The 18,470-nt window shown below is 41.5% G+C and overlaps 1 protein-coding gene across 8 annotated transcripts in view; it reads right to left on the bottom strand.

Moving 5' to 3' along the window:
* The window catches only part of ST3GAL3 (ST3 beta-galactoside alpha-2,3-sialyltransferase 3), a 187,983-nt gene that overhangs the window by 73,114 nt on the left and 96,399 nt on the right, over window positions 1-18,470 (bottom strand). For all 8 annotated transcript variants that reach the window (XM_059821769.1, XM_059821770.1, XM_059821773.1 and 5 more), the window contains one exon: window positions 370-464. In XM_059821769.1, the coding sequence (XP_059677752.1) occupies window positions 370-464 (95 nt within the window). The remainder of the gene's footprint in view (window positions 1-369; window positions 465-18,470) is intronic.

The raw sequence follows: 18,470 nt of genomic DNA, 5'->3' as shown, positions 1-18,470 counted from the left end.
GAAGAGGAGTCTTACCTGTTCTTTACAGAATTACTGACTTAAAGGTACTTTAAATAAGTTTGGACTCTCTCTGCTGCTGTCAAAGATGCTACAAGCTACAGCAGTCAATGCCAAAATGCTTCTTCCAGAATGTGGTGGTAGGTCTAAATTGCCATTGTTGCACTGACTCTCGCCACGTACTAAACCATCCTCCACATTCCATCTGTGAAAACCCTTTTGGGTTTCTGAGACCTACATGTACAATGCTTCTCTGGAACAGGAGAAAAAAGCTGAGCCCAAGGGACTTGGGCTTTCAAAACAGAAAAACAAGATGGGGCAAGCATCTGCAGAACCACCTTCTTTTTCAACAGCTGTACAGTTTTCTCATACCTTGTCCTTTAATTCCGAAAGGCGGTACAAAGTCCCTGATACGAGCCCATTTCCTGAAGGAATCATCCAAGAACATTGGTGCCGGCTTCGAGAACCTGAGAAAACCAAAATGAGAGAGAAATTAACTCCTCAACTAAGAAGGATAAATTTCTGTAGGGAGTTGAGAGAATCCATACCTAGGTGCTGTTTCTACATTCTCACTGGCAATACAGTAATGTGGAAGATTTTACTTTTACCCAAAGGTACCTGCAGTGGAACAAATCTGTCAGACTCTGTGCCATGAGGACATCCAAAACACCCAAGTCGTGAGCCTGGCAATCACTTCCACTCAACGATTAGAACTTCCCCATCATTGTTTGGCTATTAATTTAGCTACAGTAAGTTGTGAATTGCAACCAGAGTTCAGGCAGTTTTACTTCCAGCTTTGTAAGCACGAGCCAATTTATGTGCTGTCTACGCAAGCGTGTGAGGAAGGAGTGCGGAGTTGCCTTTATATTGTTCATTACATATAAGTGTGCTGTTCTGTGCAACTGTGAATGCACTGGGCAAATGCGTGTGGAGAGCAAGGCTGGGGTTATCTGCTCTCATGGCTGCTTCTGTGTCACTCATATGCACACACAGAGCAGCTATCATAACACAGGCAAGAAAGGAAGTGGTTCAGGAGATCATGAAGCAGCACTCAGTTTACACAGAATGGAAATTCAGTACAGATGTAGGTGTTTTCTTCTGCATTCATTAACATATAAATGATTCAAGAGAGGTCCCTGCCAAACCAAACAGTTGCAATCTATCCAAAATCACTTACAAAAGAGAGAACTAGTCCTTCTTAACTGTGTCATTATGGGAATACATTATTCTAATTACATCCTCAACAGACAAACACAGCAGCTACTAAAAATTTGTCTCTTCTAGAAACAATTAATACAGTGGCCAGATAGAAGGAAACAATTAACAAAAGAAACAACAGAAATATTAATTTTCATATGGGACCATTTCTGACCGTACCAAGACCACTGCTAGAAAATATGCTAATACTATTAGAAATCTCTTCATTCAATCATATCAAAACAGTAGCAGGGATGTTCTGGATCAAAATCAATCACACTACGTTACTGAAATGAAGAAAGCAATGTACTGCATGTTCAGAGTCAGACAGTACATCTCCACTCCAGCCATACTGCAAGTGCAATGTACACATATCTGAAATAGATACAGCCTGGCTAACCTAGGTACTGGTAGCAGGATTGATGCAAAACACTGTTTTAACCCTCCCTTCAGGTTGTTTTTACAGTCAGCACGCAACTCTATGCTACTGCAATCTGATTACTTTTTGGACCTGAACTACCTGATTTAAGATAAACTCATCTACACTACACCACAGCCAGGTACAGAGCAACAATTTCAGATAGCAGCACAGTAAGGGAAGGATGCAATGAATTCTGAATTATAAACTGCTCCTAGTACAGTCCTATCACAGATGCCCAGTAAACCAAAGCCTGCAGAAATCTCTCAGAAGGGGGAAGAGAGAGACCACGAGCATTTAAGGAAACAAGAACAGTAGACTCCAACTCATCCACGCACACTGCTTCACATCCACTCGTGCAATCTTTAATAAGATCATCTATAACCGTAAAAGCAGGATAGGCAGATTACATGGCTGATCTAGAAGGAAAGGAATGTTTTTCCAGAGCTGAGAATATGAAAAGATCTATATAACTTTACCTGGGGAAATGTGGGGAAGATGTGTTAGATATATTACAGCTTCTGAAGATCTTAAGTAAAAACCAAAAAACCACAGGCCTATTTAAAAAAAAAAAAAAAGAGAACGAACAGGACACAATAATATTCTGAAAATATCCTAAAAACCTAATAACCTGACAAATTAGTTCCATGTTTTTTCAAGCATCTTGGTGCACTGAAATGTAAGTATTATGTTACACTGGTGGGTCTCCAAGGAGTTATCTCCACCTACTTCCAACATCAACAGGAGGAATCTTTGCAGGATTCTCATACAATGCAAGAGCTTTTATAACCTGAATGGCTACAGCACAATGTTCACAACTCTTCCTTTACAGCTACCACTTGAACTAACAGCAGAAGTCAGGGCCCACAGAATGGTCCCCATTCTCCCCAAGCAGCACCTGCAGTGAAGGACAATTGCGTTGCCTCAGTGTCACCAGCACCTTTGGGCTGGTTTGTTAGGTCACCGAGCTACTCTAGTTACTGCTGTGACATGCAATCTTCAGGAAAAACTTGGATTCTTCAGAGAATGCATATATAAGCAGGTTTTATTCTCCTCTCAAGAATCAAGAGGATTCCCTACAATAATGCTACAAAGTAGTGCACTGTAAATAAAAAACTTAGCCAGTTCAGTTTGCCTATTTAAGAGCACTGCACGAGAAAGAAGGTACAGGCTTTAAGGTCAGGCCTAACTCAGAAGCTGATATTATTTATAGATGCAACTAACTGGCCTATTTGCAAGTCATACACCAGGAAAAGACAGTTTACAGTACACTGACATGGAGTATTGAGTGTGTCTCACTAATGCAGATTCCCCCTTACCTTCCCGGTAAAACCAGGAGGAAAGTCAGATCCTCCTGGGACTCCCTGGGCCCGGAGGGGAGTCCCCAAAAGCAGCTGAAGCATTAGCAGGACTGATCTGATGCTCTGTGGTGTCCCTTCTGCATGTGACCAAAGTGATGCCCAAAGAGAAGGGTGAAGTGAGCACTGGCCTTGTTACTGTATTTGCTACAAGTAAACGGGATTTTTCTAGCAAAGAATACAATCGCCTTAGACCACCTATTATTATTTGGTAATATTTAATAATATTGTACACAGAGCCAGGGAAACTGACTTCTAACTCATACTTTTTCTTCATTTAAAGAGGGGGGAGGAACAGTTTTGGGGGAAATATTATATCCATATGGGAAAAAAAAGAGCAAATTAGAGGATATTTAGCTCCCATAAATCTTGAAGGTAATTCCATTTTGGAAATATTAAGAAATCATGAATGCTGTAAGCTCGTGATCTATGAGAAGCGCTTTGCCACCTCAGTAAATCAGAGCAGGCCAGAACCGATATCCAACAGTGACAGGGAAACATTGTCTGCCAGACCTCTCCAGGAGCATGGCTGTTCTGTCTTGGCTCTGAAGCATGTCTGGCATATTCTAGGACCCTTCAGGAAATACCAGGATATGCCTCAAACAGGCCATGGGAATGCTTTCTGCAGAGCACCTAAAATACATTCCAAAGAATGTGTGGGAGTTTGTCAAACAGAAAAAGTAAATGTTTCTGAACGACACTAAATTTTGTGTCTACTGAGCAGGCTGCATACGGGATGCTGCATTTTACCCAAGTCATCTGCTGCTGCGACCTGAAGGCAGGTGAGCTTCACCAACAACCACAGCTTCATAAGTGAAAAAGGCTTGTGTTCTATAGGCAAACAGCAGGTAAAGCTAGTTATGATTTTTCAGGTTTAAATTTTAAGCACTTCCTCTCTACACCAGCCCAAATTCCAGAACAGACATAATGCAACCTCATAGCACATGACAGCCATGAAAAGATGAATTTCAGTGCTTATGGCACACACTTATGACCTGCATGATTTGGGAGAGAAATGCCAAGCATCTAAAATCACTAGTTTGAATGACATACCCCAATAAAACAGCAAGTAATATCTAAATAGATCACAGAATCATTAAGGTTGGAAAAGACCTGTAAGATCATCAAGTCCAACCATCAACCCAACACCTCCATACCCACTAAACCATGTCCCAAAGTGCCACATCTACACGTTCCTTGAACCCCTCCAGGGATGGTGACTCCACCACCTCCCTGGGCAGCCTGTTCCAATGATTCACTGCTCTCTCAGTAAAGAAATTTTCCCTAATATCCAGCCTGAACCTCCCCTGGTGCAACTTGAGGCCATTTCCTCTTGTCCTGTCGCTAGTCACTTGGGAGAAGAGACCAACACCCACCTCTCTGCAACCCCCTTTCAGGTAATTGTAGAGAGCGATGAGGTCTCCCCTCAGCCTCCTCTTCTCCAGACTGAACAACCCCAGTTCCCTCAGCCGCTCCTCATAAGACTTGTGCTCCAGACCCCTCACCAGCTTCGTCGCCCTTCTCTGGACACGCTCCAGCACCTCCATGTCCTTCTTGGAGTGAGGGGCCCAAAACTGAACATAGTATTCGAGGTGCGGCCTCACCAGTGCCGGGTACAGGGGCACAATCACCTCCCTGCTCCTGCTGGCCACACTATTTCTGATACAGGCCAAGATGCCGTTGGCCTTCTTGGCCACCTGGGCACACTGCTGGCTTGTATCTCCCAGCTCTGAAGTTTGCATTTCTTATACAAAGACATTAGTAAAATCTCTTAACACAATTTGTCACAGCACACAGCGAAAGTAAGTATGCTGCTAGAAAACTATTCTTAAACAGGAATCTATATACACAAGAAAGTGTGATATATATTTGCGCCTAGTGGATTCTGGCTTACGCAACAAAAAAATTACATTTCTAGTTATTTTCTCCCTGATGAGTAAGAAGAGTTATGACCCCAAAACACTTCTACCTGGAATGCTGAACTAGCCTGCCAGAAGCTCCCCAGCCAAGCTTTCTGACCATTTCCATTCTGTCCTTGATACACAGATCCATTCACAACCACTCCTCTTTGATGTGTGCTGAGGTATTCATCATCCACAGTGCCAACTTCCCAAAATATCACGCAAATCCTAGGCCAGCACTGCCTCTATCAAAGTAGCTGTTGAACAATTTCAGACATTTAATCTTGACTAGAATCTGCTCTCTACTCCTATGTGCTGCTTTCAAGGCAATTAATACATAAATATGTAGAAGAGAATAAGCTAGACCAGAGAGAAAGTAAAATAAACCGATTGATAGTCTTTGACTATAACAAGGAGGGAGGAAGGAAGGCCAAGTCCCTGAAAGAGTAGAGGAGAAGATGGCACCATGTTTCTAGAAATCATGACACAAAGGAAAGGCAGATTGGCAGCCACTAAGCTCCACTGGGGGCTTATTTCTCAGATATTTCCTTCCTTCCCCCCCCCCCCCCCCCCCCTCCTCCTTTAAGCCACCCTGCCTTTCTGTTTCTTCTTTAGTTAGGGAGAATCAGCAGTGAAAAAAACCTGGAAGCTGAAGGGAAAAAAACAAATGATGCCAGAACCTCATGTTGTACATAACCTGCACATCGCATTTGTAAAAGGGCACGAAAAACCTTTTTTATAAAAAAAAAAAAACAAAACAAACCAAAAACACCACACAAAAGAATGACTTATTTGTTCTGGCATGACTTCTACCCTCGCTTTTGTGCTTATGCTCAAAAGCATCCACAGTTAGACAGAAGGCACAAAATATACTAAATTTATTAATGAAATGGCCAAAATACAAACCAAAGCAGGGTAGCTCTGAATAATTAGCTCTGATAGAGGCATTTATAAAAGTACGGAGAGAAAATCTAAACTAACCTTTTCCTTTTTCCCTAGTGAGACCTAGATGTACGGTCTCTCCCTTGCGTCCCTTCTCTGGGGAGCAGCATGGTGTGATAGCATAGGGAATGAGGAGGCTTGTGATGTCCTCATTTCACATTTCTTATTGACATTAATCCTCTGTCAAAAATCCAAGCAGCTCAAAGATTCCTCAAGCAGCTGAAACATTTAAGAAACTGCATTAATAAGGATTAACCCCATCCTACATACAACATACTTATTTTTCTAAATCAGCAAATAAAAGAGCCAAAAAAATAAATGGCTGCAAGAAGAAAATCTTTAACTGTAGAGATCAGGTCAAAAATTAAGTTGTTCTTAACAAACTGCAGAAATGATCTAAAAGAAAATCAGACAATACGGTGAAGACAACTTGATACTGAAGAATGGCCACCCTGGGTCAGTGCACCCAACCACTGCCATTTGAGACCCCTAGTTCTTCTTCTGGAAAAGACAGTGAGCCACTAATCCCTGTCTATCTTCTCCCATGCTATTCATGCCTACACACCCTGAGTGTACCTGCAGTTGTCCCTTTCAGGCTGACAAGTCCTCAACTACTTGGCCATTCTCTATACAGATGCCACTGAATTATGCAGCGGTACAACACTGCTTTGCTTTGTTTTCTGCCCTTTCCTAATAACTCTACCATTTGGATTTTGTCCATTACTGAGCTGGTGTAATCACTTGTTCCTTAGCAGCTCTGCAAGAAGGACCTTGAGGTGTAAACTGTGGTCCTTCCTTCTGACAAGAAGGAAGGGGCAGTAAATGTTACAGGCACTCCAAAATAAAGCCTCTGAACAAGCTTTATTCCATAAACAAAGAAAAGGAAGGGACAAGTTAAGTCCACTGAACAAAAGTCCTCCACCCACCCGCAGGTCATGTAGCGGTTATCCCAGTTATCCTTGCCTCCTCCCCTGGGAATGGTTGCTCTGTACCTTTGAGGCTTTCTGGAGCATCATCAGCCGCCTTGCTCTCTTGGCTCTCCATCGCCTAGTAGGTTGTTTAAACTTATCAGTGCAGGCATTTTCCCATTGCCTGCTCACTGCTCTATTTAGAGCTGGACAAGCTGCTCCAACATATCTTAAAGGGCCTCCATACTTGGCACTGTGGTTCATACATAGAACATTGTCATACTATTGCAAAAAGATAAACATCCTATCATGACTGAAAAATGTAACTATAACAGCTGTAAAACCTGTTAAGTACTCCACTTTATTCAGGATCAGAAAGCATCAGCTCAAGGAATATGCCCAGTTCTGGGCCTCATGCAAAAAATGTGAGCAAACTGGAAACAGTCTGTAGGAGAGCTGTGAAAAAGATCTAAGGTCTAGAAAACATGATCTCTGAGGAAAGCTAGAAACAAATGAATTTGTTTTGCCCTTAAATATTACAAGGCTGCTGCAAAAGAGAAAGGTAGCATCTCCCTATCCCTGGTAAATAGAAGTAGTAGCCCTGGGCTTAAAATGCAGCAAAGGAAGCTTAAATTAACGTTAGAAAAAGGTTTCTTATGCTTGGGATTATTACACATTGAAATCTATTGCCTGGACATGGGTTACAGAACCTGCATCAACTACATTAGTTTCTGATTTTATTGTATTATTTTTAAGAACAAGTTTGCATCTATTAAGCACGGGTTAGTTATAGATGTGCCTACTTTTAAGAAGGAAAATTCAATAGATGATCTTTTGAAGCTCTGCACAGGTCTATTTCTTTTAAAACCATTTTCACACTGGGCTAACGTTACTAGGAGGTGACCAAGTACCCAAGCTACAGTCTGCTGCAGTTGGGAATCAAGAGCTACCCCTCAGATTCCTTGGGATTCTGAAATGCTTACCTTCATATGTGGTAATCAAATTTCAGTACAAACACAACTGTGGATAAGCAGCACATGGATTTTGCAAGCCTGTTGCCTGCCAAGACTGCTTTCTGTTTGTACCCTGTACCTTTGTGATAAACAGGAAGACACGTAAAGTTTAACCTTTCTGCAGTCATTAATATCTTGCGCTTACGCACCACCAAGGCACAAAATCAAAGACTGATTATCAGCTCAGTCCCTCCTGCTAACTGACTACGTTCTGACATGCATGAGGTCTAACAAAGTGCAAATAATCATTATGGGGACTGGAAAGTTTTGAGATAAACTGTAAATATTAAGACAAAAAGAAATCAGTTTGCCTGCTTTAACCAAAACCTCAGACTTTGCTACTGGTTCTACAAACGCTTCAGACAAAAAGCATGTATGCACACACAAAAATAACAAGAGGCTTGGTTTAAAGGTCGGCTTCGTTTTGGGAGGAAAAAAAAAAGCCAAAAAGCAGCTATAAAATTCAGACAAGGCAGAAACTTTGTCCTGACCTGCCTCATGGTGCAGCTTATAAGACAACATGCAAAATTTGTCATTGTTCACCGAACCCTCTAATACCAAAACACAATTTTGCAGGGGTGAAAAGCTGACTTCTAGACAGCGTAGAATGATGTTAGTTTAAAAACCAGTCTCCTAACATCATTTCAGTGTCATAGTTTGTTTTTCATGTGTTTATCGTCAATGATGCAAGATTGAATTACAGCTAGTTTTTCCTACCAAAAGCCAGGTGGGGTGTTCAAGGCCGCTGAGGGAGCACTCAGCCAACTAGATGAGATTACATGGTATTTGGAAACATGAGGAAGGTAAGCAAAAGCAGTCTGTAATTACTGCCTGAGTTTTCAAAGCCTTCTGTGCAAATAAATAATGAGATGAGGAGGGAAAGAGAAAGGGTCCAATCCTTCCTCCTAGCAGAAAGAGTCAGCTCACATGGAAGATGCCAGCCAGCAACTCTGCCAGTTGGCCAAAGTTTAGCACAATTATGTTCCTGCTTACATTCCACTCGGACAGGAAGGAGATTGCTGTTTCTAATGAAAAAGAATAGGACAGCAGTCATCTAAGCTAATTGCTGCTGTGCAACATTGCACTCCCAAAAGGCAGGGAATCTGATTTTCCTGGTGAAGATCTAACATACATGCCAGAAGACTGCAGATGATGGGCACAGTTTCCATCACTGACCCGTTGTCTTTCATCGTAGATACTAATTAACCGGTCTGTTAAAACTCAGTGACTGAACTTTGCTTTTATAAAGCCATCTTACTGTTCTCTTTATGCTGCTTGCAGAGAAAAGTTAATCCACAGCCATGCCATTGCCAGCAATCCTCCCCACCCACTGCTCATTCCTGCCACAATCAGCATGTTTGACTGTCCTGAGTTGCTGGCAGTCTTATGGTAGACCGCATCAAAATGCACTTCACTGTTTCAAAAGCCTCTGATGTTGTTTTCTCCTACCGCATTATTTAATGTATATAGCTATATCGAGGTTATCCTACTGTATCAGAACAGTTTTCATTTTGAAAGCATTGAAGGGAACAGTGAAATCTTTATTGGCGTTCATAATGACTAATAATGCCACTGCAGAAGGAGCCTGGAATACTTAATTCTTCCATCTAGAACAAACAGCACATACACTTTTTGGGCATATATGTCAATAAAGCTGAAAAGAAATCAGTACATATGTAGAGAATAAGACAATGATGAAAAAGAGCCTTCACAGCCAAGCACAAGCGCAAAACAGGTGTGACAGCTCTGTCTACGTACAGCACAGGGGATGCAGCACGGAAGCAAAAGAGCTACTGAAGCTAATGAACAAATAGGCACAAAAGACAAATGAGTATGACCTGATCGTGATACAGCCAGCCAAAGACTAAAATAAGGTCATTATAACATTTAAAATGGGTAGGCTCCAAAACAGCCTTGTGATGGAAGCTGAGGAAGACAGGAAAGTGCAAAACTAATTACTTGAGGTGAACCTTGGTCAGTTTATGAAAGGGGTTGTATGATTTGGTGTCTGCATAGGCAGGGGACTGGACCTCATAATTCATTCAGTTCCTTAATGCCTGATATTCCTTCACCTCTGGCACATCACTCTTACCCAGGTCAAAAATCTGCTTGGGGCAAAAACTTCCCGCATAAGTCTTACTGGATTGAGGATGCCGGCAGAAGAAATGTCAATGTTTCAAGCATCGTTACTGAAACAGATGGGTTGTTCTGAGAGAGAATAGTCTTAATTTTTTTCAAGGCTCATATACTTCCGGAATAATCAATGCCATTTCACAACCTAGGCAAAAAAAAAATTCCTATTGAGATGATATGGAAAATATCGATCTGTTGCAAAGCATATACCATGGCATTAACAGAGGTATTGTCAGTTCTTCTGATGATCTTACACGTAGTGCAATATTCTGAAAAGTTATGTGGTACACAGTTCCTCATATTGCACTCCTGAGAGAATCTCAGTTTTCATGTTAAAAAAAAAGCAAAGCAAGTAACAAAAATATTTTCCTGGCCTTATAGATAGGAGTGAGACCTCAATAACTAATAAAGGCTCAGAAACCTGAGGAAAAATAAAAAGAAATCATTATTCTCAACTGCATGCATTTTCTGTCCTGGTTGCAATTCTCATCAGTGCAACTCCCAAAAGTGACTTTAAGGTGGTCCAGAGAAAGCCTCCCCAGTGAAAATGCAGGCAAAAGACAAGCCTGCTTTCAGACACAAAACAATAAAAATGAGGAGGAAAAAAGTCTGTAGAAGCTATTGCACCAATACTTGCCTACAGCACATAAGGCAGGCAGATAATTAAATGCAAGGAAACAAAGACAAGTAGTAAATTGTTCATCTTCTTTGAATGCTATAGAAATTGATGCTCAGAGACAATCACACAGATAGTCCATTGTGATGTTTCTTAGATTTTTTTGTCAGTTTATTTAAAAAGATTTTTTTTTAGTCATCACGATCTGGGTTTGACATAAAAAACTGGCATAGCAATGACAACATCAAGTCTACAGTTTCACTGAGAAAACAGGAAGATAAGAACTAGAAACAAGAATGAACTGTGCAGCAAAAACAAGAAGGGGCTGAAAGCATGGGAGATGCTGGACAAGCCAGGCAAACACAGTTCTCTCTGAACATTTTGAAATTGGACAAGGCTTTATGGTTGGAATCCACATCATCGTTTGCACCATTCAAAAGATGGACATCCTAACTAAAAAAAAAAACAGTGAGGGTGGAAATGTTCTCCATTGCACAAATTCCTAACGCTTAAACAATTTACCTTGGCATGCTCCTTCTTGTCGGAAGTTGTTCAAGAAACAGTTGTGTGATTTTCAAGCTTACCTAGTAGTCAAAGCACTGTAATTAATTCGATCAGAGAATAAGCTTTTTTTCTTCTATTAAGTGAAACAGGATAATATAGCTTTAGGTGCCATCTCCCAGGTATAGGCACGTGATGTGCATTTGTACAATGTATACAAAAAAATTACTAATACCAGAATAATATCACTTACCAAAAAACAGTTACAGATAGGTTACAAAGCTGCGATTAATGAGATCAGTATCAATTCCGACGGGAAAAATTCCAGATGTGTTTCTCTTAACTTTGCTTCACAATAGACTTCACATTGTACTGCAGGATGAACTGGGAGCAGCCAGTTGTTACTATTTAAGGTTCAGACAGAGGCTTTTTTCTTCCTTGAACCAGATGCAAAAACCTCCAAGGATTTTTGCATCTCACAGGCTCTGACTGGGAACCTAGACAAAAAAAAGGCCAAAATATGTACCACAAGTGGAAAGAGTGTTTTCAGAGGGGGCTTTCCCCCCCCAGGTGCCAGTGCCAGCAGGTCATTCTGTAACTGAAGAGAATGTTTGATAGGGCAGACGTGGACCCTGTGCCCAGTTTCATGTAATTCTCTGTCTTCTCTGTCACCTTATTAATTCCAGCCCTTAGCCTAAAAGTGATCTGTAAAGCAACATGCATTAAAATCTTCAAGATAATATCAGCACTGTTTAATATAAGCCTCTCTCCTTTGGTCCCATGGTTTTAAAAATAAACAAGTATTTTAACACAACAAGGGTAAGACACTGAGCTTGTAAAACCTCTTTCTGGGTACTGCTTCCAGAGATAAGGCAGGGAGACTGGACACTGAAGAAAGTTTCCATGTAAGAGGCCACCTGACAAAACCGAAAGGATTTACTGACTCAAGGAGCAAGTGGGTGCAGCAGAGAAAACTGCAAACAGTAGAAAACACAGACAACTATATTGTTTCTCCATCATCCCACACAGAAAGCGTCTGGCTTGACTTAAGAGATTAGACAGGGAAGAAGAAACTGGAGGTGCCACTTGACTACTTTGACAAAGAAAAGAACCATGCTGACCTCTCCTGTCCTACTTGCAACACGGGTGCAAAAAATAAGACCTATTCTTCCAGCCAGTACACTCACTGGCCTCCTTCAACCAAGGTCCTGTGTTCTGTTGTGCCCCCAAGTCAAAGTTCAACATGCATCTGTGCAGCAACAACAGCACCCATGGCAGTTAACTTCTTCAAAGGGCTCTGCTCCGAGGCTTGATGGATACCTGAAGCACAAGGTAAGTTCTTAAAAGCCTGCTCTCCAAAATGCTATAAATCTTTTGGAGGAACTGATATCCTCTGCAATTCACTAATCAAAGCACAGAGAGTGTCCCAATTATTCTTATTGCACCACCTGAAGAATGGTACAACAGTCCTCCTCACTCCAGGAACGGAGATTTTCAATGAAATAGATCATTTCAACAAGTTCCCACAAGAAAAGCCAGTAGAAAAAAGGATGCTGCTGGTTTATGCATTTGAGATTTATGTAAGCCACTGAAATAAATACTAAATATTATTAGCTGCTAAAGGAAATAGTTATGGTGAAGATGAGGGGATAAAAACCCCACACAAATATGTGTTCTCTTTCAGTACCCTTGATAAAGAAAGCACTTTCCCTACAGCTGTGGGAAAGAAAACAAGACGTAATGGTGAAAGTTAAAATTACATGTCTTTTGGCTGTTATCAAAGGGAGCTATAGCACATGGAGAAAGTACAGTCTGAGTGATCCCAAGTTCCAAACCAAAAGAAATGCTGCAGGCATATTCGTCATCGGCATGTGTATTCTCTCCTGAAAGCAGTGAACATTGATGATTCACTACTTTTATCCCAGCAGCATTTAATTGCATGAACTGTGTTCAGCCTTTATAGAAAGCATCAATAAGTTCATTCCTATGATTGATAATCTCCCAGTGACCCCTTCAAAAGACCCAACATTAAATAGTTTCAGTGTGCATCACTGCTAGTTGACACAGAAATCCTGCCACACCCGGGAGTTTTCCATACCCTTAGTTAGTGGGCAGAACAAAGTACAGGGAGTGACCTTGTAAACCCAGCATCTCCACAGATCCATCAGGGAGCCACAAAAGAAGTAACTCGCTCTCTGTCTCAGCCTGGAATTCAGTCTATTCACTGTTTTCTTGGCATCATCCAGCTTTGTTTTATTTTCTCATTCTTTTCTTTGCCCACCTATGTTTGTCTAACCACTTAGATGGCCTACACAACCATTACAGTATTCAAGTGCTCCACAAACAATTACTTACAATTTACATCTGTCATAGAGAAGGTGTTTTCATTCCACTTCTTGAAAGTTTTAAAACTAATTCCATGAAGGTATTAAACTTTTCACTCTAGACATTTTGGAAGCAGACATGCTCGGTGTGACAGCGTAAGAAATCTCTCTGTTACAATGACAAATTGCAGTCATTTTGTCCTCGTTTAATCTTACTTTTAACAAAACAATCACCTTGGTAAGAAAAACTGGAAAAAGTCATGAAAGCTCACAGCCTAAAAAGTGAAAGCTTTGGAATGCACTGGCAAAAGAAAATGAAGACCATAATATAAATAATGAGTAATCTTAATCACCAGCTATTTCTAATATCTTATCATCTTAAGTACTTCTACCCTCCAATAAATCAACAAATACTTAGTCACTTCTTTGAACCTACTTAAGTACAATAGAAGAAATAACAAGAAAGCTATGGTTCAAGCTACCAAAAGAAGTTCCTTAAAAATATTAATAATTTATTATTCAAAGCTGTAATAAAATCTCAGAAAACATTTTGACTGCCCTTCCAAATCTTTCCCAAAAAGTTATTTTTCTAAAAACAATTTCCCCATATTAGCTTAGGGTAGTTTAAAAAAAAGTTAAAGCCCACAACCCCATCTAATTCAGGATACTCTTAAATTTCCCTGTCTAAACAGAAAAGTTGAAGGGCTACTTTAGCCGAGTATCCCTTGATCTCGATGACAAGAGAAGAAGCAGATTTTCATTAGCCAGCAAAATAGCCATGCTCTTGGCCAAAAGGAGAGCTTCCCACAAGTATTTATGGGTACTCTTTGGGCAAGTGTTCAAACAGACAACCATAGAGCAGGCAAACACTACATCATCATCCCACATTACTCTCTTCACCTCTAACTCTCATGTTCAGCCCTCCTGAATTGTACCTCTCCTTTCCGTTGGACATCTTGCTTTTCCTGAGTTGCAGACTAAATGTACTTGGCAGTGAAGTTCACAAGCAACACAATTATAAAACCTGCAGATTCTCACGTCAATGCTGTGTAAACATCACTGTCTAAACTTAAGGCTACAAATAACTGAAGAGAAGATTTTTCAGAGACTATCAGCACCTTGTTGAATTCAACAGAAACTGATTGTAACCTGTCTTCTGAACAAGTCAGGTCACTCATGTTACCATACTTATCTTCTAGTAATTACTTCTGAACATTCCCAGTGCACATTTTTCCACCACAACAGCCTGATACACGCTATGCAGCAATGGTTTTTATTTTAGTATCTTGGCCAGTCTTGAAGTGAAACAAATCAACAGCCCCTCTGGTGATACTAAGCCTTTCAGGCAACAAAACCAGTCCACTCCTGCCAACTTTTATCAGCTAACCTTTGAAAAATGGCATCCCTAGTTACAGGGATTAGTATCTCCCACACTGAGAATAAGAATTAGGAGTAAAAACACAAGAGCAGCTCTACTTGAAACAAGAATAGGCTGATGTACAGCCGTATCAACAAACTGCTTCCAAACCTGCCAGTGGCCAGCACAGCTTTGGAGAATCTGGAACAGTGTGCGCTTTCATTCCATGGCTACTTACTACTTCTTTTTATATCAGGAGTGTGCTTAATCCTGCAAAGCACAAATCTGAACAACCTTTGCCTGCTTTTCTTACTGTTATCACCCTCTGAAAGCTATTATGGGCATTTCTTGAAATGCACGTGAAGAGCCTGGACTCTGAGATGCTGAGCTGTGCAAGTGTTAACCATCAACACTAACCCCAGAACAGAGGCACAGGGACCAGAGATGTGTGCCTTCTTGGTAATTACAGTTACTGCATCAGAATTGGTTGCCTCTGAAGGAGGGAAAGAAAAGTGTTGCTTGATTTTTAGCTTGGGATTATTTTTTTTAAGAATTCATCGCCTTGCTTGCCCAGCAGTAAGGAAAATCCTACCTAAGGATGCAAGTGAGACTGTGCGGGGTCAGATCAGAGTTCAAAATCTCTTTCCCAAAAATGGCAATAAATGGATGTCCAAGAAAGGTAAGAAGAGGGCAAAGAGATAAAACATTTCCTCCCTAACATTCACACAGCTTTCAAACATTTTCAGTTAAGTGAATTTCCTGAGATTGATGTGGTTTGTCTAATCAGCAATCCCCCTCTCCCTCACAGCAATGGATCTCTCCTCCAGATGTTTGTCCAGACTCTCCTAGAATTCATACAGACATTTTGCAGCCGCTACATTCTTTGGCAAGGAGTTGCCCAGGTATACGACCTGATGCACAAAGAACGGAATCTTTTTTGTTTTGATGCATGTAAGTAGAAACCTATTATGCAGAAAGACTGTATCAGTGTTTTCTCCCTTCTACCTTTCTTTCCCTCTAGTAAAAGCCCAGGGAGAGTTCAGTGCAGCTCAGCCAGAAGACCCACCACAGAAGATCAGATCGCCCTCTGCTCTCTTGCTTCCTTCCCCTCAGACACTAACAGGGACATATGTTTTCATCCCACTTGTTACACATCCAGCTGCCTCAGCAATCGCATCGCCTCCTACTTTTCAATTTCCCTTTGCCCTCAAGGTCTTCCCTTATTCTGCCTTTGGGATTTGATGTTACCAAGGTTCAGTAAGTTTTGTTTCATGCAGCTCTTGTCTGGGAAGCACACTCTAACTCTGCAGTAAAAGCCTTTAAATCCATTTCTTATGTTCCTTATGTGTTCCTCAGACTGTATCTCCAAAGCTCTCAGTTGGCTTCCCTGGTACCTATCACAAGCCACTTGCTCTCACCTACTGGGTGAGCAACTACCGCAAGTACCAGTCTTTCCTGTCACATAAGGACCCCAGCCGCCTCCTGCATTCACACAGGACAGCTTTCCCCAACATGTTTGGTAGCTCTACATGGCTGGGAAGTTTCAGATTTGTTGCATACAACTGAAAAATCCCTCTGCACAATGTAGTTCCCAATAGGAGCACCAGAAATGAAGTATCTGTAAAGGACTGAAAGGCCATACACGTACAATGAGCCCCAGCTGCTTTCTGGGAAACAGTGCACAGGCACAGAAACCACAGCACGCTCAGGAAGTGGTCTGGGCTTCCAGCTGGTGAAGAACATGAAGTCACTACATCCACAGACTGCACTGAACAAGAAGGGGCAGTTATAGCAGCTATCAACTGCTTCAAGGAGATCCTCTCTGTCTCTTTTGAGCTGGCCAATGTTCTTCAGCAGCTGCACACAAGGAGTAAAACACTAGCTTTCAAAAAAAACATATTTCATAAGGAGATGGGGTCTGTCCAGACACAAATGACAAACAGCCACATTACTCCTCTTTACCCACTAGCTAGCGTGGGAATAAAGCTCAGACACAGGAAAACTGCCTCTGTAGCAATGTCCTGCAGCTGTCAAAGACTTGGCATGTGAACAAGTCAGGCACAGGAAGAGAGAGAAGTGCTACCGCAGCCCTGGCCAACTGAGCAATTTTGGACTCTCAACATGACAGCGCAAATGTAGGTGACCATAGAGACACTCTTCCATTCCATTTTCAGTATAGCTTTGCCTCGGACATTCACATGTCATCTCTACTGGCCTGTGGGAAGTACAGTAATATGTACGCTTTGACCCAGCAATACTGACTTAGGACCCAGCCTTGTGTGGGAAGTGTTGATGAATTACCTCTGGTAGACACTGAAATCACTCAACCAATTAACTGAGACTAGATTAGCTAGCAGGTTTGGAAAAATGCTATGAGTAAGACATGAGCAGCCACATATGTTTTTACTCAATTACATGACAGTAGAACATGTATTACTTCAAGCATCAAGGTTACACCAAATCAGATAAGCAATTCCACCTAAAAGAAAAAAAAAAGCAACATACTTCCCACAAAAGTAAAATAACTTTGTACTAAGCCGCAGCAGAATAAACTGACCAGAGATAGTTTCTTCCCAACCCTGATCAGCTTCAAAATCAATGCCCTAAAGAGCAAGAATTCACATTCTTAGTTTTTTAAAAATCTACTGTTACTGTAGCTGTTTTATTACTTGTATTAGTATATGATTATGCACCTCTTATTCAGATCCTGTCTCAATAAAGTCTGTAAGGTTAGACCAGTTTGAAACATGGTCTATTTCCATTTAACTGAGAGCCGAGAAGGGTTAATATTGATGCAATTTACTTCTTTTCTGCCTTTCAGTAAATTGCACACAGCTATGGTATTTCCTCTGCAAACTAAACACATCACATTTCTGCTCGTACAGAATCCATCCTTCCTAGAGAGACAGGCCATGATTTTATTTTGGAATAGACTGGAAAGCAGGCCTTAAGTACAGACACGGCAGGTGTTCTCTACCACTAGCTGTTCTTAACAAGGAGTACAAAAGGAAGAGTAGAGGACCAAGGCCTGAACCCTGTGGGTCCCCTACTAGAAGAAGCTTGATAGAGCTGGGTGTGAAAGAGCTTCTGAAGGACCTGGTGAAGGAGTGCTGCAGTGAGAGAACAAGAGAGGAGACAAATAAGTAAAGGAAAAACAATGTTTTGAGAAGATCCAGCTTGGTGGTGCTACAAGCTGTTGGCTGGAACAACCTAAGAGACTTACCAGTTTTAAGCAATCACTTGTCACCCTGCTTCTTCCACGCCCACCTGTAAAGTCACATCAGCTCATCTGCAGGAACGGCCTGAAACACTGCCTACACACCACAATTCCTGCAGATCTGACAATACTCACTGAACTACTACTGCATCAAGGCGGCTCCTGCTGTACCACACCTCAGTGGCACTGAGTGTCATGCCAGAATTTGCTCTTCCAGGTGAGGAAAAGGCAAGAGAAGCTTAGGAGACAGGGAACAAGGGCCACAGCTGGGAAACGTGGAAGGTAATGGAAAAGGGCAGTGGGGAAACATGCTTATGGTGTTAAGGGGTGTGGAATCGGGATGCTGGTCTGTGCAGGTCACAGTATACAACAGAAGAGAATAGAGTTGGCAGAGTGTGGCATAGTGACAAGGGAGGCTGGACACTGGTTTGCCATTTGAAGAACTAAGACGATATAACAAGGGAAGTGGTAAATACAAGATTACATAGACCATGGGACAGGCTCTCTGGTGACTGAGACTAGACAATTTACTTTTAAAACCGTATTTCAGAGTTGGACCTCTAAATTCTGCTTGGAACCCACCTGAGA

The sequence above is a fragment of the Gavia stellata genome, chromosome 10, assembly GCF_030936135.1.
Source record: "Gavia stellata isolate bGavSte3 chromosome 10, bGavSte3.hap2, whole genome shotgun sequence".
NCBI lineage: Eukaryota > Metazoa > Chordata > Aves > Gaviiformes > Gaviidae > Gavia > Gavia stellata.
The sequence above is the reverse complement of the archived record's forward strand: the minus strand, read 5'-3'. Positions and strand labels throughout refer to the sequence as shown.